We start from the raw sequence: 23,342 nt of genomic DNA, 5'->3' as shown, positions 1-23,342 counted from the left end.
AAGTCCGTCACTCTGAGAAAATAAGTAAAGAGAATAGCAGAGAGTATTTCCGTAAACAGACGTGTGGGGATGTCTTCCATCCACAAAAACTCACTGCACTGAATTTTGAGTTTTTATTTAGTGAGAAAGTTTCTCACTCGAGCCCAAACTGCTCTCTTGCCTTTCTCCTGACTCCCTGGAGAGAGAAAAATTCGTTGGTGTGTAACAAACCGACGACACAGTTGTCGTCTTTGCTCCTTGCTTCCTTTTTTTTTAACCCCTTCTCTCTTTCCTCCCTTCCAAGAGTCCGCTGACCCGCATACTATATTGTATGCAATATTCCTTTAACACCACCTCGGAATATAGTAGGTATATACAGATATATCCATAAAACACGAGAATTTGCACGTCACTGTGTCTCGAATATCCAAAGTTCAAAGTCCTTTACTTTGCCATACGACTTTCTTTCCTATTATATATGTTAGTGTATGCTCGAGAGTCTGCTCTTCTGAAATTTTTCAGGATATGGCTAAAGATTTACGTACGGAAAGCAGGGTGACTACTAAATTCTTTTTTAAAAGAACCACCTAAATTCGACTGCACTCTAAAATACTTGGGTTTCCTTTAATAATAAAATATTGTATTTTAAGAAAGATAATTAAATGTATATTCAGCTAATGATAAATGTCACGATTAATTGACCTTCATGACAAGTTAAGAATGAGTCGAGACAAGTTGTCATAAAAGTTTACTCGCTTTACTGTGAATAAACTAAATTGAGTTTTTCAACAGTTTCATCTTGAATGCTATTGTTAGTAATTAATGAATGGAAATTTTTTTTGTTCCACTGAAGAATGATGTAAATGTAGAAACTCATATTAATCAACTTGAAAAAGTTTAACTTGTTTTTTTTTAAACAAAAAAAAAAAAAAAAATATCGCTTTGTTAGTTGTTATGCTCAATACAAAATTAACAAAAGCTTCAACAACAGGAAACAATTTCGCTAAAAATAATACTAATATATTTATTGAAACAATGCAATGTTAAAGTAAGAAAAAAAATCTAGTATATTCAACAGTTATTGCTTCAATATTTAGTTTCAATTTTCCTTATCAACAAATCTAGAAAAAAAAAATTATCTAAAAAATTGTTTTCTCAATAGGTTGACACACACACACACACACATCTTTTACGAAGTAAATGGAAATTCATTTATCATTTCGATCGTATAAATATTTTCTCGAATCTACTTTCGCACATATGGGATCTACTTGACTCCAAGCAATCATCATTCAGTATGAATATCTAAAAATTATTAAGTTTTCTTTAAAAATATGATACTTTCAATGGACGAATAAATATTTAAACAAATCTTCTTTTTGATTAAGAATGTTATTTTCATAAAAAAAAAAAAAATAAGAAAATTATTATATTAAAAAAATCTCATAATCTAGTGTACCAATAAAAATATGCGAAATCAAAGACGGAAATTCCTGATTGAATTATAATTATATTCACTGAATATTCAATTTCATCAATAATCGAATTCTATTGGAAACTTGCCACTTTAAGCTCATCTTGAGACAAAAAAGAGCATGAAAATCTGACGAGTTATTGGTAGGATTGGTTTTTTCTCTAAGTTTCAATGTGCTTGCTTTTTATACAATTCTTTTGTTCATTTATTTTTTAACTTTCTTCTTTTAACGACATTGTATCATATAATATAAGAAACTGGTCTTGTAGAATCAAAGTTTTACAAAGTCTCAACTACATTAATTTAACTTTATAACTAATTATGATAATCATACAACGATGATTACTTTGTCTGAATGAATATCCGTAAAGAATTGTCGGAGTTTTACCAAAAATTTACTGATTGGAAATATTTAATGAGAAATTGAACTAGTGGTTTAAAATAGGTGTACTGTCTTCTCCAATGTGCTCAGATATTAAAACTTACCAGTCTATTTCAAGTTTATTAAAACTCGTCAAATACTTTTTAAATAATGAAATAAAGTTTGATAAAACTCTGAAAAGTTGATTACCGAGACGTTGAATTTATTTTTAAAACATTTCCAACACCTTACTATCAATACACAAATCAATTAAAACCTGTTAAATAAAGACTGATTCGTCGTCTCTTTTTCTCATCAATTTTTTTCCATTCAATAAACAAAAAAAAATTCTCAAATGAAAAACCATTCATATGTTGACTTCAAAGATGTGAATTTTCATTTTGGATTACTCGAATCTATGTCTTTGATGACATCCTTTTTTTCATTCTGAAAATGAATTTGAGAATATGAATAGCTAAAGGCTATGAAAGAAATCCTCTGTATTTTATTATCTATCAGATCTTCTACAACAGATATTTATCAACAAGAAAAAACAGTTTGTCTTAATCTTTTATTTGCAAATTCTCTTTATTGGATATTTTCTTCTGTTTATGCAAATACGAATATCTTTAACATCAAAACTTTCACTCAAAGATGTGAAAACAGATACAAAAACCAATAAAATGGTGTATAATACGTCACAAAGTAAGACAGCTTCTTGGAAATACAGAAAAATACTTGAGATTGTTCAGAAAAATTAAAACATCTTGAATTCCATGCTCAATAAAAAATCCGTTTATTCGCTTCTATAAAATTACTTCAGCATTTTGGTTTGAAGTAAGCATCGAGGGAAAATATCAGAGCAGGTAAAATCGATACTCGACAAAAAGTAATGAATGGTATAGCGATTTCATGTGCAAGTCGTAGCCTATCTCATCTTAAATCTCTTTTTTTTTCTCTACGTTCCATGGTGGCTTGGTTGAAGGGGATGAGTAACCCCTGAAATCGCGATGTCTTATCTCGAAGGATTAGTGGAGGTATGCTGGATGAAGTGCAGTCTACTAGACGAGGGTTTGCAAAATTCTCGAGAGGAATAAGGTAAGATCTAATAGGCACACAAGTTCGATGGCACGTGTGGGTAAAAGAGGCAATAGGAAAAGGTGAAAAGATAGAAAAGCTTCTGTCGAGTAAGGATCTTTTGAAGACCTAATAGCGTGAATCTTTTGGATTACGAATTGAAGATAACACTAGTAAGATTGTTTCCGTTCTGTCTGACTAGTCATTGATATTTCTACTGATTAAGTATCTTGTGGTTCATTTTTTCTCTTTATTTTATTCTTCCACTGATATTAGATTTTTCATCAAATTAAAATGATGTTTATTCAAGCATGAAGATATTGGAACTCTCATTCGATTGCCACAGTTATGAATTTTTTAGTCGATACTATTTGAAGATGAATTAATAAGACTATCAATGAGAATAATTACTGACCACTAAGTTGTAGTAAAATTCACTAAAATATTCAAAGAAATGTAAAATGATGGCTTAGTGCCAAGTAGCCTTTTATCAGGTTGAAAATTTGCTTTACTAAGTGAGAATACTTGACTTTAGACAACCAATCGTTAATAAAACATCAGTTTGATTTACTTAATTTTCATTGTTCTTCAGCAAAGTCTCTACTTATTCCTTTAATGATCTCATATTCTATTTAAAACGTTACCTGTTGTGAAATCATATTTAATGCAGAGAAAAGGAATTTCATAAGCTGCACAAATAGAAACTCACACAATTTATTATTAACTGCGATATAATTGGATGACTTATTTAATCATAAATAGATATTTTGATTGTATTTTATCGATCAATAAATTAAAATGATTTTATATAAAGAAATATTCTTTTGAACATGCTGAGATTTTTTATCTCGACATTCAGACTTATTAAAAAAAGTATTAGGATGAGTGAACATCAGGATAATAGAAGAGTTCATTAAATTCTAAAGTAATATGCAAATGCGCCATCAACTTGTCCCGAATAAGACAAGGTAATTCATCTCTTAAAGACGACAGGTGATTTTTTCTCCATTTCATTTTGTGACTAATAACATTTTTATGATGTAGATATTCAGAAAGAAAGCAGAAATAGTAGAAAGATGAGTCGAGTGAGAGTATCACTATGATAAAATATTGCATATGACAGTGAATAGTTATTCTCTGTAGCTGTTTCTGTTTGTTCAATCATTCACAGCTTCTCACAGAGATACGCGGTGGATATATCCCCTGGGTCTCGTGTTTCGTTTGAATATACCCTACGTTACCGAAACGCGTTTGTTGGGTCAACGGTCCTGGACATGTTACCAGAGAATGAGGTCAGATGGGTCATCACGTAAAATGTTAGATGTCGTCTATTTGTTATCAAAAGTCAAGCGAGAATAGCTTCAATATTGGCACGATTTCCATTCTTAACAGTCACGCCAATTCATTATTACTTGAGTTGGTGAATTAAAATAACTTGTGTTTCATTCTGATTGAATATGTTGGAAGTAGTGTACCTGATGGCAAAAAAGTGGACACTGAGAGGCTATCATTATATCAGTGTAATTAAAAAGAGCTCTTGGATGATAAAAAGAATGGAACTTGAAGAACATTTATTAATTTTCTTGTTCTACCTTTAAATTCATATCATCATGACATATATTCCACAAATTGGATATTTTTGAAATGTCTTTTAAATAAATGTTAATTTGTCAGTCCATTGGTTCGAATAGTTATTAAAATAAATGCCTGGAACAGTTATTTTTCAGATGAAATTAATAACCAAAACACATCAGCTAACTCCAATATGATTTTTAATTCTGAATATAGATATATGGGTTTGACAGAGACACTTTTGGAGTATCGTTTCTATCTAGCAATGAGAATGAATCAATACAGTATTTTTTAACAAAAAACAAAATAATTCTATTTTCAGTATAACTACCATGTGTTGAAGTTTGAATTTTCATAAAATTATTAAAAGTCCCAGATAAATTTTAATGAAGTTTTCTTGTTAAAGCCAGCTTTTCAGATTAGTTGAAAATAGAATTTACTTTTGCATTTCGACTAAATATAATTACTTTCTTGAAATACTCATTATGAGCATTGAACCTGTTCTATGTCTATCATATTAATAATTAGGTTCTTCAAATTCTCATTTTTGAGAATATTTTAATAATAGTCTGCTATCAAAAAATTACAGATGAAAATTAAAAATGTATTTTTATTCCTAAAAATAAAATAGGTCAAAGTCGACAATAGTCAGCTATACTGGATCTCAACTTTTGTGATTCTTAATTCACTGAAAAAGTTTTGAAGTGATTAAGATGAAAGATAGTCATATTTTAGACTATTAGCGCCACATTCTAACCGTACCGGGGTTGCAATATTTTTGTCAGTAATATTAAGAACTAAAATGTGAGATAGCAAGCTAAATTTAAGATGAAAAGTTGAATTTTTAGTTGGAATCAACCATATAAATATTTGAGCTTCTTAACCCACCACCAAGAGTTCATTTAGATTAAATCAATCAAAATATTAGGAACAGTTTGTGGATTTACATAAACATGTAATGAAATAAATTATTTAGCACAGGGTAAGAGTTGTCTTAATAGAATAAAAAACTCAAGGGGAAAAAAGTGAGCCATTAAAGAAACTACTTGGAACCATTCATTTACTCTCAGCGATTAAATTGCTCGATAAACGCAGTAAGATTTACCACGTAACGCAGCGGAAGGTGCTGGCACAATTACCGCAAGGGAAAGCATTTTGGTATTCTCCGCTGCAATGTTCCGTCGCTGGAGTTTCGCATGGATTAATGGTAATAGTAGCTAATTGTTAGTCAATGCAGAGCTCTTGGATATTCCCTTTGACTCAAAAACCTATTACAAAGTCAAGTAAAATTACCATTAGGAAAATTTCACTGACTCTTGGTTAGAGTTTCATTGACAGGATAATTTAGATGATTTTATTCGAAATAAAAACCTTTTCTGTAGGTGTCTGGTACACGAGAAAATAGAAGTAAATAGGAGGAAATTTAAATTTTACAGGTGAACAAGTACAAGTGCATGATAAAATTCAAATTTTTTTTAAAATGTGATTTTGTGTTGAAATTGAATGAAAAAGTACGAACTGCTCTGATATTCTGTTTTAGAATGGAATCCTTTTGTCTAGGAAATCTATTTATTGGTTCTTTACATCAATTGAAAACTTAAGAATTTTTATAGAATACTTGAAAAGTGGTAATATTTTGCACTTTCGTAGATTCCTTTAAAAGTAAGCAATAAGTGAAATAGGAATGCTGAATATTCAAATAGCATACACTTGGATATTCAGTATGATTGCTCTAGTATCTCCAGACGTAATATGCAATATCGAATGAGAACATCTACCCGAGTTCCAGTTTCACAATCTGTTCAGATGTAACTGTGACTTCATTCAGCTCAAATGCAAGCAGATAAATCTTACATAGATATATGAAAACTCAATGAATATATCGACTCACCGATTTGTCGATTCATGTTGGCCGAACTTGCGTAAAATCCTCCTGAATACACTCTTCTCACAACCATTTCTTATAGCCTCGGAATTTTCAAAAAGTATTCAGAGTTTTCCTTTGCAAGTTCCTAGATTTAGAAATCTTCTTTCATAAGTACTAGCCTTGCAAAAAAATTCACCAAGACGATTTTATGAAAAAAAATTTCTAGTTCTTCACATAAATGATTCTTAACAAAGTTAAATTATTCTTCTTATACGACTTTCCATTTCTAAAATATGAATATACTTGTTAGGAATTTTAATATCTAATTATTTTCATGAATAGACATTTTTTAATGTTGTAGATAACCATAGTCATAATTTTTCCCATCTTTATTGTAGCTATATCTGACTCTATATTTCTATTTATAATAAACTAGCCACATTTCATTGGAATTTATGAACACTATTTAAATTTGATTGAACGTAATTCAATTCGACATTTATGCAATTTAATATTCCATATGAAGACACTGGATTGGATTTCTTATTCAGAATGATGGCGACTATTATTTTTAAAACTTTTGAGTCATACGTAAATTATTTCAAGTATAAATGTCTGCAGTTTTTCAAAGTACTTCAATTTTTTCTTTAAGTAAATTACAATCTGTTATTATTTTACCAATGAGTAATTGTTATGACTTATTATTGGTGACATGAATAGACTCTATTCAAAGTATCCTTCATTGAGTCTCTGTTTTTCCCCCTTTCAAGAATAAGTGAATAAATAAAACAAAAATAATCCAAAAATAGAAAAAGAAATAAACAACAAAATAAAATAGTTTAAACGACAAATCAAAATAATAATAATAATTTCTTAGTTTCTAATTATTAAACCGATTAATAAAGTCTGCTGGTTTAAATTTCTCCAACCTTTTAATGATTTAATCCTCGTTGAAGAGATCAGCAGTGAGTATGTTGAGATGGATGTTCATCCTTGTTTTGTAATTAGTGCTCAGCTTGTTTATAGTTTCTTGAACTGTTTCCATATTCAAGTCTTTGTGGATGTTGGCATTAGAAACATACCATTAGACGTTAACAATGGTGCTAAGGGCTTTTGATTGGAAACACTGGATTATTTCGATGTTTGATGTGCTAGATATACCTCATAGTTGGATACTTCAGGTCCAGATAGGTTTGATAATAACTTTGTTTACAATTATTCTATTATATAATAAACGTTTGGATTTTCTTGTGATGAGCCAAAATATTTTTTAATCTTTAGCTCCAACTTCTTTTCCTCACTTTATTCTTTGGTCTAGGTGTAAGTCTAGGTATTTTACTTCCAGTTCTTGTTATGAAGATCATATAGACAACTTCCATTTGACTATTTCTAATTGACTTTAATTAAATTTGCATCCAAGATTAAATTATAGTAGAGGGTTTCAAATAATTTAGAAGTAGTATAAAAAGCATTGAAAAATACATTGAAGATTTTATGTGACAACAACTTAGATAGATGGAATCTTTTTATATTGTTTCATTGATAGAAATACATTTTATCATTCTAACCGAATGCATTTATTCAATATTTATATATACATTCATATGATCTGTATCGAATCTCAGCAGTAGAATGTGTAGCATATAAAATAGAATTTTCACCTCAAGCCAAACAGAGTAAGCTGAATATTGCTTTCAAGTTCTATACAAACTTACTTCCTAACGCTGAAACGCTGACATTCGACAAATCGTCCAATACTACAAAGGCCGTCTAACCGATAGATTTATAGCATCGTAATAAAAAAATAAACATACTTTCTTGTTCGACAACTTCACCACGATTTCTTTCGGGAAAGTTAAAAGATTTTTGCTGATGAGAAAATTTCGTTTTTCTTCACTTGAATTATTTATCGTAAGATATATATCACAAATAACAATACCTTCATAGATAGATAATTTTTTATTCGTAATTATTTGAATTTCAGCCAGAGAAAAATATCTTCATTTTGGCAACTTTTTTTGAAAAAAAAAGTTTTTCGTATTTAAATGAATGACAACCCACCATATTAGATTACTTTTTGTAATCTAACAAAATAAACTAAACAACAATTTGCGATAAAAAAATACTACTCGCTTAAAAAAAAAATATATCACAAAGGATACAAACTATTTTCGTAGTTTACAAATCAGCAGATAATGTAAACATTTTCGATACAATGAAATTGTTTTTTGCAAAAAAAAAATTTAAAAGGAATTTGGGTATTTCGTTCTGCTTCGTTCAGTCTGCTAGAAAAAGGATAAAAGTAGAAGAACGGATTTAAGGGATAAATATAACTTCTCGTATCGTTAATGTACGGTAAAGAGAAAAGAAAGTTTATTTTCTTCAAGTCGAAATGACTCATCCAACTTAGTTAATTAGTTACCACACCAGTTACATAGTCCACCTCCAAGGTAATTTCTTCCATTGGAACTTGATGTTTTCACAAATTTTCCTCTCTACTTTGTTTCTTCATTCTGTTATTCTTCTACATTCTTTTTTTTTTTAATTTGTTTTTAATTTTTTTTATGTCTTTGTTGCAAGTTTTTTTCATTCAAGTATTTAAATGAAACTGGATAAAGACTTTGTACATAATGCAATATGTATGAAATGAAATTGAAGAATCAAAATCATGAATCTCTATGGTACACTTTCGTAACATGCGGGATGGGGTAGCACATATTAACCGCAGTAAGTTTATGAATCCAATTTTGCAGGAGATTACTGGTCAGAGAAATCCATAGATAGTCCGGAAAAATCGATGCAATAGAATGCAAGGTGTGTGGTTGGGGTCAGCACTTGTAATTGCAATACTCAGACAATTTATGACTCGAGCATAATTCTTTCGAAAGCCTCAATAAATGAGTTCAATCAGAGTCATGATTTTCATTCGAATGTTTGCAAAATTGTTGCGATATTTAATTGTTTTAAGCAAATTATTTTAAGCGAATTATTTTTAAAAAAATTATCAAAGCCAATTATTGGTTTACTTTTGACATTTTACTCTGTCTCTAGACCTCAGAGACTTTTTCATTTATCTATTAAACAAATTACTAGAAATCTATAATGCAAGGCTTTCAGTAATTTGCACTTAGGCTATTGAATAACCTAAAATTCTTGTTCATAGAGTGTTGCTTAGGAAAAGAGAATATTATTCTACCGCACGGTTTGCCCTCTTTTACAAAGATGAACAGAGAACAATATTATCGCGAAAAAAATTTAACCATTGAAACCGCAAACGGGTGCTTTGTATCTCCTGGCTGCGATGGTCGTCACAACTGAAACGCTTGTATTATATAGTACCATAAAAGCTTCTAGTTTGAAAGAGTACAATACATTCTCCCTCAACTAGTGTGACTACCTAAAGGCAACAAAGAAAAGTTACCAAGTTAGATAAATTTTTTCATTACTTTTCTGTATTTCTATTTTCCTGGGGAATTTAATGATTGTAATAGAATAGTTGTGACTATGTATATAGACAAGTATATCCTATGGTTATATTTATACAACAGCAAACAATATGGTCGTTGTTTGTGTTTGTATTTTTCTAATAGCTTTTACAAATATAACGAAGGACCTGAACCATTGTAATTTGCCTTCCAAATAAGTGAATGTTTGGAATGAAGGAGAAGTACAATCTGTTCAGTTAATTTAGATAGTCTGTATATCGAAACCAAGTGGAATGGGCATGAACATGGTCCCACAAGGATAGCTATAACAGACGTTAGTGGGCGGACGGTCAGTAAGGGTAATTGATATTGGTACAAGGTGAGTCGTTCCAAACCTCTCTAGAATAGTGGGTTTCAGAGGTTACGCAACCGCACATGTGTCAACTCAAAGCATCTGCTAATGTTCTTGAGTAAGACGTAAATTCATTTTAGTTATTTTGATCAACGACTAAAAGCTCCTAATGGCTGAAACTTTTTTCACGTTGACTAGAAAAATGAAGAAAGGCATTAGCTGTCAGAAATTGAATATTCATATATTTTTTGTTCAATGTATATCATGCAGACAAGATGTATTTTTATAAAAGACTACTATAACTGCAATCTCTCGACATCTTTAAGCTTCTTATGAATATGATAATAACATCAAAGCCATTCTAATTATGATAGTCCAGCTTACACTTGATTACGCAATTGTTGATTCATTTGTCCACTCTCTATTATCAGTTGAGCTATTAGATGCTTTGAAACATACCTACTGAATAGTCATTTATGTACTGATCAATCGAATATTATAATCTACTTACGTGATGAAATTTCACATTATTTTATATCAAGAAACTGCAACAAGAATAAAATTTCTGATTACTTTTCTTTCATTCCCATTATATTATCTAAAATAATAAAGCTTGGTTTTATTGATTTGCATCAGTAACTAATAGCTGTTGATTTGATATTGATCAACGTTAAATGTTTCCGTAAGACCCTTTAGCCAAACTGTTACCTTCACTTAGCATGTAAATCAGCCATCATGATAATTATCAATGACTTATTGCAGAAACAGTGCAATAAGTCATTGCAAGACGGCTTGCAGGATATAGAGAATCAAGTTTCTCTAGGATTTGCTAAATTGATAGACTTCTCAATAAATTTGTCAATACTCGGTTCCATAAATTCTGATAATCTAAACCTACTTTACAGAATAGTTGGTGAGCTTAGGAAATAGGAATCTAATACAATATTATTCTGTAATCGATATATTTTCATAGTGAATAATTACTTATCCTTTTGAGTGAATTATTTGCGTTATATAGTGAACTGTACATACACAATGCTTTACTTGATCAAAGTGGCTAGTAGTGCAGTGGTAAATCGATAGTAACCTCAATAACAAAGCAGTATTTCAGAGTGCACCAGTCAATCAGCTCAAATGACTAGAAGACTAGAACAAAGCTCGCTGAATAGGTACTAAATACTATTAGCAATATCGAAATAATATATAAGTAAAAATATCAACGTAAAAGAAGTTATTTTTTATTTAACATAAATAAAATATGTCTTGATGTCAGTGAACAGTTGAATTATGGTTCCAACGGGAGACTTTTGAGTAAACAGAGTACTTAGTCCATTTGAAATTTATGAGACTCCATCTGCAAATACTCATGGCTATTGACTCAAATGGAAATAAGCCGAGATTGGAGTGCACCCGTGACAATAATTCTGTAATACTATAATTGATTCATTGAGTATTATTAAGTCGAATAAAACCTCGTAAATTCAATACTATAATCGTTGATTATTCTCACTCATATATTTAGGATTTAATTACATAAAACATAAATTATTACTTTGTGTTTTTAATTTTGCATCAATTTTGGTGATAAACTATTTCCACAAACCAACTGTGATTTATGATGAAATTGTTACAGTTGTTTCATTTGAACTTTTTATTGCCAAAGCATTTGAATTTGATTACCAAAATTCAATTGATAAACAATTGATGTGATGATTCATTTTTTATTTTTTAACCAAAGTATTTAAGTCAATTATTTGATTAATAAACAATCTCTGACCAAATTTAATTCTAAAAAGAATAATTTCAAATAAAAAAAATTAATAAATCGAATTATATTAATTAATTCATCATATCTTATAAGTATCTAATATTTAAATAAGCAAGCTGTATACATTATTCTAATGATCATTCTCCAACTCAATTATTCTAATTGGATTTATACGACATTTAATTCATAAAAATACCTGTTATTCATTTGTAGAATAATTATAGATATTTTATTTTCCTTTTTCGATAAAACCATTCAATCTATGATTTAATTATCAAGACTATTAGTACTCTAGGAAAGTTTATTGATTCATAAACTTTTCTGTGCAATTCATTATGTGGCTGAGAATTTACAGAACTTTAATTAACTACGACCTATTACTAACCGAGAACCCCTCGATGGAATTGTCGTTTTGTCGTTTCGAAACTGTAATTTAGCTAGAAATCACACAAAGCAAATCATCCTTCTTATCCAATGTCACCCAAGTAACTCGAGAAAGTCAGTCCTTTGACTATATATTTTTACTCTTCTCATCTTTTGTCTGATCATAATGATGACAAGACTCTATTTGAAGATACTCAGTATGAGATTCTCTTACCTGAGAGTTCGATACTAAACCAAAAGTTTCTAAGAGTTTTCTGGAATTTAACTTTCTTCCATCAACGTAATTAACAAATAAGTTTGAAAATAATGGCTTAGTGTGACCTGATAAGCAGTTGGACGTTGACAATGATAATTTTTTTTATTTTTCATTCAAAGCGTAGCAAGTAATAGTGTCACTTTACTTAATCTATTATATATTTGTCTTTGTTTCTGTAAGCCAATTAAATTATCAACCTTTTCACGAGATTGCATTCACTTCTAGAAAACTTCACAACACTGTGACGATGATAGAATACGAAGCAGCTGCTACGAAATTCGTTTTTTCTTCCTTTTCTCATCTTTTTTGTTATTTTAAACTTCATAAACCCTATACAGCATGCTGTAGATAACATTATTTCACGCTGTGCATTCGATATTGAGGAGCGTGAGATGAATAAAAAAGCAAAACAATTTTCACTTGTTGCACAATCTCCTGTGAACAAACAACGAAATAACTCATGTAAAATTCTAAATAGAACTGAAAAGTATCACTGTGTTTGATGATTTTCTTCCCTCACTAATGGACATTATTGCTGTATAATAATAATAATTACATAACCAAGACATCAGCAAATGGATGCCATAAATGGTGTTAGCTTAATACATGCACACACTTCTTGTTTACTGTGCCATCGATCCTGTGGAATATCTCTCCAGAGAGTGTAACGCTAAATAACTGAATCGGTGGAGTCTAATGTACATACACTTACATGCTGGAACCTTTTTTACTCTGGTCTAGGTTGATCGAACATGCCAAGAAAGTAAATGACATTGAATAAACATATTTCAAGATAGGGGAAGGTGGGGTGAGACGAGGCTTTAAGGTATTTCATGAAAAAAACCCTTCATTTTTTAACTGCACAATGTAGGAACTTTTTTATTTAAAAAATCATCAGTTATTCTTTTTTTAAATTCTAATGAGTCAAAACAAAAAAATAGAATTCTCCTTATAAAAATATTAACTTGTAAAATAACTTCCCCATCTTGGCTTATTTGTAGAACAAGACGGTGTGCATCTCGGGGTAAGATGGGATATAGAATGTTTAATCGTCGTTGTCTTTATAAACAAGGAAGATATGGATAGTTTGAGTTTAGAAAAGTTAATTAAATAAATGTCCTTCACTAATTCACTTTATTGATGATTAATAAATATTAGAAGGTCCGAGTTGAATTTAATAAATCATTTGAAAAATAAATTAATGGTTAATAAACCATTTTAATCTGTAGTAGTTTGATTAAATAATTAAAACTGAAGTCAAGTGGAATAACTTCATTAAATTGATTCATTATAAATGAAAATTTCATACGTGTAAATTTTAATTAAATCAAGAACAAAGACGTCTAAACTTTGTTATATTTTCTTAAAAGTTATGTGAAGACAATACACTCAAGAAACTCATGTAAAATATATTCAAGTATTTACTTATTTAAGTTTGTCGATTCCATAAATCCTCTACTCCTAAACTTTCTTTTTTTTGCTTGTTTTAATTATATACTTTGTCATAAAAAATTATTTATTTGCATATTATATAAAAATTAAATATAATTTAAATACTACTATACATACATTTTACGTAATTTATTTAGAATATTTAAATTTTATTAATAAATTATTCTGTGACTCTTCCACTCATTTCACCCAATCATTTATTTTCATTTATTAAACTCGACAAAAAAGTTACGAGAATTTTCCAGTTATAAAAACAATGAATTTTTTTATTGGAATACTCGATTATGTAACTCATTATCTCCTCGTTAGGAATGATTATTCATTTTTGTCTTTAGTTAACTTTTCCAAGTATTGGAGCTCGTAGATATAGAATTGATAAAACGTGCGAACATCTGGAGAGGTAATTATTAACGGTTTAACGTTGATTGCCATTCTCATCTACGTTCAATTTTAACTTGTTTGCTTTCTCTTCTGACTTCGATTTTCGTGATGCTGACTCATATTGTATGTTAAAAACTATTCCATTTTTAATTAAATTTTTTTCAATAATTTAATTATTTCAACATTTACAAATTTTGTATAATTGTGATAGAATTTTTGTTGCTGTCAACCTAATTATTTTCCTGCTCTTTTTGGAATTAAGTATAAACTTTTAGGATTCAATTATTAGCTTCGTATCGACTCAATACTCTAACTGAAATTCAATCGAATGGCATTCGAATTCCTTTAGCTGTAAACAGCTCCTAATGTCCTCTTGAAATTATGGAGAATGGTCACTGCAGGTATCTTGGAAGTGTATCGACTTTTCATATTATGTGGTGCTAAATAACACGAACAGGGTTCGTAATCCGTGATCCTCTGAGTTTGGAAACTGTTCCCTAACATGTAATTGGGATCAGTGCTTATCGGTCGCGTGCACTCAATATCCTTTTCACTTCTCTACCACTTTGATACTTAAGGCCTTATGAATACTAGACTTAAGTCCAAGCTCAATAAGTTCGCACATCAGTTACTAGATACTTCTTTTCTCTTGGTGTATAAAATAAGGTAATGAGATTTTTCTTTGAGAAAGAATTTCTTTTTCAGTAATATATTTTGTGAGAAATATTTCCATGAGTATAATTGATAAAGACCAAGACATTGGAAATTACTTGAAAATTGTGTAGGTAAATAGCAGAGAAAATTTTCAACTAAGTTCAATGTCACCTAGATAAATTAACCAATAAACTTTTAGATAGAATGGAAAAGACAAAAAACTTTGAGAAAAAACTCTCAAGATTTATTGAGATTGAAGAAAATAAGTGCAACAGCGAATAGACTAATGCATAGAACACATTATCCTTCGTCTTGTCATTATAATTATTCATTGTCTTTTAAAAAAATTATAAATTTTACATAAACAAATTTTAAATTAAGTATATATTTAAACTTTACTTCTTGACTGTTATTATTTATCTCATTTTTTCGTGTAAATTGTTATTAAATGTTGACATGTAAAAGTCCAATGGCATGTAATATAAGTTTGTAATATTAGCAAAGTTCATTAAAGTGATCCTAAACTCTTTCAACGATATCAAGTAGACCAGTTGAAGCAATCTGTATAGTTCTTGACACCAATTTGTTTCAGAAGGACCGACCTTTGTCCTGCCAATAGCAAACGTGACAGTTCCAGTGGGAAGAGAAGCAACACTTGCTTGTGTTGTTGATAACCTTTCGACTTATAAGGTAATATTTATAACATAACGAAATTTAATACTTTTCATTCAACTATTAAACAAATATTTTTCATTGCAAATATAACTTAACATCTAAAATGAAATGACCAATTTTGTTTAACAATGATATAAATAAATGTTAAATCACATGAAAATAATAAAAAGAATATCACAGTTTGATTTGATGTATAAAGATATTATTGAAGTTATAAAAAAGTAAAGAGACATACATAAACATTTTTACGATTTATTCTATAGGTTTAATACTTTTCTCGCCATAATTTTCCAACGTTATGTGTACTGAATACTCTGCGAGAACACCAAGTAGATGAGTTTCTTCATAGTTGCAAGTTTCACATTAGATGTTAAGAACACTTAGAGAGTTACTAGTTGATGTTCTTGCAAGTTGCGATAGTCGACAGAGAGCTTACAGGGATAGCATATTGCAGGAATAGAAGGACAAGAAGCAATGGCAGAGGCCGTATAGCTTGAGTTAAGTGAGCAGTTTAAGCCCAACTATTATCCGGCTACTGATCAAGACATGCCTGGGTACTTTAAGTTGAGCCACGAACCTCGTTTTTTTTCATTCGAAACATTTCAGAACAAAAAAGTTATAATTAAATGCTAAATATAAAGAATATTTTTTTTTTTTTGTTTATCTTTGAAAAGATTTTTCAATAAGTACAAATTTAACAAGTAGTTATAAAATTTCTAGAGTATCTACAATTATTTCAAAGCTGTAAGTAGTTATTCAATTATATTTTTATAAAGTTATTAACACTTATTTGTAGAAGTTAAAAAATGTATTCACTTTGAAATAAAATTAATGAATTTTTATAGATTTTCTAAAGTTTTGCTAGATTTTATTATTCAAATCTCTCTATGGACTGTAAACTTTACTGAAGGAACTATTATTGGCTTCAATATTCGAGAAATTTATTTCCTCAATAAATTTGTCACTATAAATATGTAGCAGATATTGTATGGTCACTAGAAGTAGAAATTAGAAAAACTTGTAAGTGCCAGTCCATAAAATTCTTTCAATTTCTTTTAACCAATGTGAAATTCACGTAGTTTATTCGATTGTGTAAAGTTTATCGACTTTCCATGTAAAGTTGACAGTTTGTTATAGTTAAAACATTTATAAGTAATATATACTCTGTAAGACTAAAAGTCTATAAGTCGTTGAACCTTTACAATGCATTGAGATTTCTTCAGTTAGAACTCGATAAATATTTGGACGAACTTGTAACTATTGTCTTCTTACGACTTTTCGATTTAGATCGAAAGTGAAACACAGCAGTAAAGTTGACTTGAATCTTTTCACAGACATTAAAAAAAATACCAAACGATATTGTCCCAAAAATAAAGAAAAATCTCCACTTCCTTCAACCTGCAATCCCATTACGAACTTGAATTTAATAAATGAGTTTATTACTTTATTAATTTACCATACTAGGTCAACAAAGACTTTTATAAGTTATTTTTAGAAAAACAAGAACCAATTTCATTTTAATCGTAAATTTAACTGAAAATTATTACCATATAATTCAAGTTGCAGCTCTTATCTACTTCTTAGAAGTAGAATAAAAAAAAAGAGAAATCATATTGCAATTTTATTGCTCAACTCTAATTGTAGTATATCAAGTAATTTTTTTTAAATCGAAGTTTACATAAGAATAAAAATTAGCATATCTCTATTTGAAAAATAATAGCAGTGGTTCAAGTTAATGTTAAAAGTAGAATAAATGCTACTGTAATGTATTCTGTTAACTGTTTATATAGGACAGAACATCATTGATTTTATATCCGTCATGTTTTATAACAGTCTCTGTGAGAAAAATTCGCTTTGTGTGCACAAAGTCAATTAATCATGCTTGAATAATTTTAGACTTGGTAAATTTGCATCGAAATAAAAAATGACTGGACATATTTCGTAGATTAATTTCGTTTTTTTTTTCTCCCGATAAAGTTGCTAAAAGAAAGAATATTTACAGTTGGTATTCTACTACACATAATAAATCATTGGCAATGACTGCGGGATATAAATAGTTGAATAGATGTAGTTATGGTCCATAATACATATATATTGGTACTATGACATCCAAATCGTGGAGTCAACGGTGATTTTAGCCTAAATGTAGATAGAGCTTAGAGTACAGAATATGTTGTGTTGCTACGGTATATTTGTGATATTGGTAGTGGTGTTGCTGGTGATACGTGGATGTTAATCAGAATGGGATTTACATACCCGCCGCGTATTATCCGGTAGTCAAGCAGATGCGCCGAGAGTGGAAGATAACGGCCCTGAGGGAACTTGCAAGCACCGTATGAGGCAACTATCTATACATCTGTTTTGTTAGTATATTCACGCGTATAGTACTACTCAATGTGTACGATGAGTTAATTAATTATATAACAATAATTTTTCATGTTACAATTGGAATCTATTCTGCTACTTAGTTTCTCCACTGAATATGCATCATCCCCATCAAGACTACCTCAAAGTTTTCATTTATCTTCTACTTGAATAAGAAGTGATTTACTCTTTAGTTTACTCAAATTTAAGAGCTTTCTAGTTTGACCCACATTTTAGAGCGTTTATTTATTCGCAATAATCTTTAATTACTTTATATTGACCAAAATGAACCTTGAATTACCATAATGATCTTTTAAATGCATGAACGAATCATGAAAGAGGCATTTTCACTTGACCTATATTTCGAATAAATAAAAATATTTCATTAAATTCGAAAAACTCTAGTTTTATTGAGTTTAATTATTTACTCAGCTACGTCCTGTCTAGAATTTGCTAATTTACTTGCTCACAATATCAACATGTATTTACAGCTGTAGTTTTCTTTTCTTCATTAAAAAATCAACAAATTGTTGTTCGATGGTTATACTATTGTGCTCTTTTTATTTTTAATTAACACACAAAGGCCGTATTTTAAGTGAGATTATTTTCAAATAACTCCTAAAGATATACTGTTTAACTAACTTATCAAAGTAATATATGGAAAGCCTCTGATCAAATATTTACACAGCATTATTTGAAATTTAGTTGCTCTTTTTTTTTTGCTATTATAATTAAAGTTCTATGAAATTGAAGTCTCAATTAAAAAATAGAAAAAAGAATGTCTTCATTTTAATAAATTCTTTAGACTTTGTTTCAATATTTAATAATCTATTTATTTTTACATACATTTTTTAACTGCATACAGCATGATAAAACTGAAATAAAAAATTTATATTTATTAGAGGCTTTTAGTTTAAAAAATGAAAAAATTTCATTTATTCTGTATAAAATAACAACAAAAATGCACATACTTCCTTTGATTTTTGATGTATTGATTTATTTAGTATAAGTTTGACGTAATTTATTACCGAATTTTTTTAACAAAAAATTCTTTTGAAAATTAAAAAAAAATATCTATACAAAAAATGTAGATGGGAAATATCATGGGAAATGTAGCACTTTGAGTATTGAATATTTGAAATAGAATTTCGAAGCATAATATTATGTAGAAAAATTTTTATTCAAGTTTTAATAAAAAATAAAAATACGAAGCTCATGTCAATATATATATATCTATAATCCAGATAAAGAAAGTTTTTCGAATATCATAAGGTAAGTACGTTTATTTTGCAGAATAATCTGTTGAATTTTTATATATAAAAGGTCCTGTATAAGACCCTACGCCTCGGAAGGTATTTCAACCAAATATGATAGCATCTGATGATATATTCAAATGGCAATATCATTGAGACGAAGACACCGTTGTGAGTAAACGATTATGATCGTTTAAACTAAAAGGCGATCTTCTCAACAGGAAATTCTGGCATATAAAAGTCACTTCAAACCGTTTTATTATGAGATCTCGAGATATTATTTAAGCTAAAAACTCATGACCCTTCAACTCCACTTGCAGGAGGAAATAAAATAAACAAAAAATTCAAATGTTCAGAGAGAAAAGTTGATGTTCTATATAAACATACTTACTTTCAATATCTTCATTTGATTTACTGAAGAACCCAATTACCTCAATGTCTTGATAAAATTATGTCTTCAACCAGTGAAGTTGATTTGTAATTTACTCAAGAGAGTCCTTGAATTTATATTGAACAATACATACATCAACAGCATACACATTTCTGCATTTATAATTTGTTGTGCTGAGAAAACTGACGGCAAGTCCTATTATAAAGACTTTTGTTGAATATAGCCCCAGTGACTTTTGAGCCTTAAGAGTCATGTAGGTGATGTTGGTTCATATATATAAGCGATCTTTCGAGTAAGACTGAAGTTTATACAATCCCGAGCCAAAGTTAAAAATTAAGCTGCCAACTCTTAGTATTTTTCAAGTCTTTCTTTCTAATTCTTTTTTCTGGCTCACTTTACTAGCTTTAAACATCCGTTTGATATAGTAAAATAGGTCATGCAAACATTATTTTCACTCGTTTAATAGATCCCGGAAATTTTTTGGCTTAGTATATGTACAAATAAAATAATTCAATGTATTTTCAACAAATTTTCCATTGTTATGTATCAATTTTTTTACAATATCGAACACTATTCGGTTGGTAATAAAATAGTGAAACATCTAGAACTGCTTTTGATTTTATTTTTTTATTTAATACTCTACAAATTTCACACTGTAAATCTCAGTTTTCCAAAATGCATTATTTTAATGCGAATAAGTGTGTTAAATATGACGTCATCCATTTGATTAATATTGTAGTCACTTTTAATGTAGATCTAAGTGTGTAAAAAGTGACTACAATGTTAATCAAATAGGTGACGTCATATTTAACACACTTATTCGCATTAAAATAATGCATTTTGGAAAACTGAGATTTACAGTGCAATCTCTAATGCTGTCATCATTGTATCAATGACTTGTGTTTACCTCATAATACTCAACATTCTAAAAATTCAATATTATTCTCAAATTAATTCATACGACCAATATTTCTAGTTCACTTTTGATAAGATACCTTCCGTTGATACGTTTTTACAGTAATGACTGTATTTTTCTACCAACAATCGTAAACGAAAAATGGTCAGATGTGAATCTAGGAACATTAAGTCTAGTGACACTATTGTAATACTCGTAATAAATCTAACAATAACACTCACCTTTGTAACAAAACCGAGTTACAAATGAATACTTTTTTTTTAAGGAAGGAAAAGATTCTACTTACAGTACAGTATCTTCTTTTCTTTATACAATAAATGTTTCGTTATAAATTTTCTTTGCTCATTTTTCGTCTTCTTTCTTCAGTCAAAAATAAAAAGAACTCATCTTTCCTTTTATATCAGCAGATTTCGATTTATTTTTCTTTGTTTTTTAATTTCTCTTCTGGATTGGCTAGAGATTTTTATCTCAACCTGTCTCCTGTTAGACTATGATCACTTAAATAAAAAAAAAAAATAGCTACCTTTTATTTCCAACAAAAAGTGCCATACGTGTAGTCATATCTAGTGAGCGTTTAATCTCTTTTAATAAAAAATTATTTTTTAATCTTTCCTTTACAAGGATGTACAATCTTTTTATGAGAAGTTTCATCATCATTAAGTGAGCTAATTCTTCAAACAGTTTGGGTTTCTATATAGAAGATCACTTTAATAATTAATTAACTATTCCATTTAGTTTATGAGATGTTTACAAAAAGTTATTAAAAATAAATTAAAATGATTAAACGTCTGACAATGGTTTGACTACCAATCATATTATTGAACAATCAAATCAATCCAGAGGAATGAATCCAATGGGTTTGAATAACGCTATGACAGGTATCATCAAAAGTACCTCAGAATTACGATGATAATTCGTGTCTCATAATCCAAATCCTCTTAATAGAATCGACCCACTGATCTCTGAATAATATCAAAAAGATGATTAATGGTTAATATTATTTTATATGACTTATTTACCATAATATTTATTTTGAAAAATTAAAAATAAATTGATATTATTTCTTTAAACATTGGTGATGATAGACTCCTAAAAATCTACAGAATAAAAAAAACTTGTAGACTGAAGTTGTTGAAATGAAAAAAAAAGTCTGAAGATGAACTCTGGTGAAAATATTTTTCATATGTGAAAAATAATATCATGTTGGAACTACTTTGCAGAGGTGACACATCTAAATACCACAGTCATAATATTCCTCTGCAAGATGTTCCAAGAGAAAAACTTTACGAGAATATACTCATGATATTATATCACGTGATATGTGGAGATGTAAATTTCAATTCAGGTATTGATATTTTTTTGCAACCCTAGTATCAATTTGGTGATGCAATCATCCATGATGGGCATTAAATAAAATATAATTTATTTGTTTCATGACAGAATTTTCGTCTTTTGTATTTCAATAGTAGTACAGCAATGAAAATTATCGAACTGTTCATTTCAACTTGGCGAAGTGAATAGAGATATAAGTACTGAGATAAAACAAAAATAGAAGTGACAATTGTTCTCTCTCTCATGAATTCAACATTTCACCGACTCCGAATACCAGGTGATTGAGCCCGAATCAAGTTATGTCTCTTCTGGTATTAGTTGCTTTGTACACTTGAGAAATTTTGAAAATGACTTAGAAGAGCAGTAAAGTAAACTCCAGCTGTAATTTACAGAACAATAGCGTTACCTTTACTGTTGATTTTAACGCAAGACATCCATCGTTGTGTTGCTCTTATGATTACTTTGTATTGCAAAGTTTGTTATTAATTTTCCAATCATATGAAATTCATTCCCCAGCTTTTTTTTGGTATTTTTTTTCAAGAAAAACTCAAATGCTTACTCCAATGGTATTCAGTTTCTATCCAACTATTTTAAGGAGATTAAATCGGTTGAATTTTCGTCGATAAACTCGTCGAAAATAAATCAGTTTATTTTGGTGTTTGAAAGGATAAAAAAAATGCATGGTTTTAAAGAGTAGATGCTCAGGAACGATGAATTAAAAATCGAGTTCAAAAACTGAATAAATAAGTCTTTAAAAACTTTCCTCAATAAAAAGTAAAATATTGAATTTAAGACGAGCAGAATTTTTTTTTTCAATTTCCTGGTTTTTTTATTTTATATACACTAGTATTTTATTGAAAAAGAATTGTAGTTTTTTTTGTGTATGAAGACAGAAAGTTGATTAAATTTCCGTTTTTCTCTGACAGTGCGGTTTTGTATATAGATGCACAAGTATTGGTGTTAATCATACATTTTTAGATCAGAATAAAAGTATCTAAAAAAGTATTCAGTAAGAAAAAAAAAAGTATGATAGAATTACGTAGAATTACCTTCATTTTCCCTCTTTTAAATTTCCGCCTTCATATGTTCAACAAAATAATGATGCTAAGGTGAAATGTAAAGATTTATGAGTTTAAGTACGTGATGTTGCAATTTATTGTTTTTTTATTACTCAAAGAGTATGAGAAATATTTGAGAGCGAAAAGAAGCATATGATAAGTTATATCATATAGAATAGCATAAAAAATTTTTTACGACAGATGCTTTTAACGAAATCTTATGCAACATTGGAGATATGAAGGTAATGTTTAAGCTTTTCACTCAAAGTCGTTTTTATTATAATTTACCAAGTCAATAAGCTTTTTTCCCAGTAATAGAATTTAAAAGAGCATACTTCTGAAAAGAAATAA

At 29.2% G+C, this 23,342-nt stretch overlaps 1 protein-coding gene across 2 annotated transcripts in view; it reads left to right on the top strand.

The window, feature by feature from the left end:
* The window catches only part of LOC118073889 (neurotrimin-like), a 76,670-nt gene that overhangs the window by 38,385 nt on the left and 14,943 nt on the right, over window positions 1-23,342 (top strand). The window contains exon 2 of one of the 2 annotated variants that reach the window (XM_035094678.1): window positions 15,598-15,692. In XM_035094678.1, the coding sequence (XP_034950569.1) occupies window positions 15,598-15,692 (95 nt within the window). Of the gene's footprint in view, window positions 1-15,594; window positions 15,693-23,342 lie in introns of both variants that reach the window. The other variant, XM_035094677.1, reaches the window with a different exon arrangement.

Source organism: Chelonus insularis, unplaced genomic scaffold (genome assembly GCF_013357705.1).
Source record: "Chelonus insularis isolate UGA/USDA-ARS -01 unplaced genomic scaffold, ASM1335770v1 scaffold_714_pilon, whole genome shotgun sequence".
NCBI lineage: Eukaryota > Metazoa > Arthropoda > Insecta > Hymenoptera > Braconidae > Chelonus > Chelonus insularis.
The sequence above is the reverse complement of the archived record's forward strand: the minus strand, read 5'-3'. Positions and strand labels throughout refer to the sequence as shown.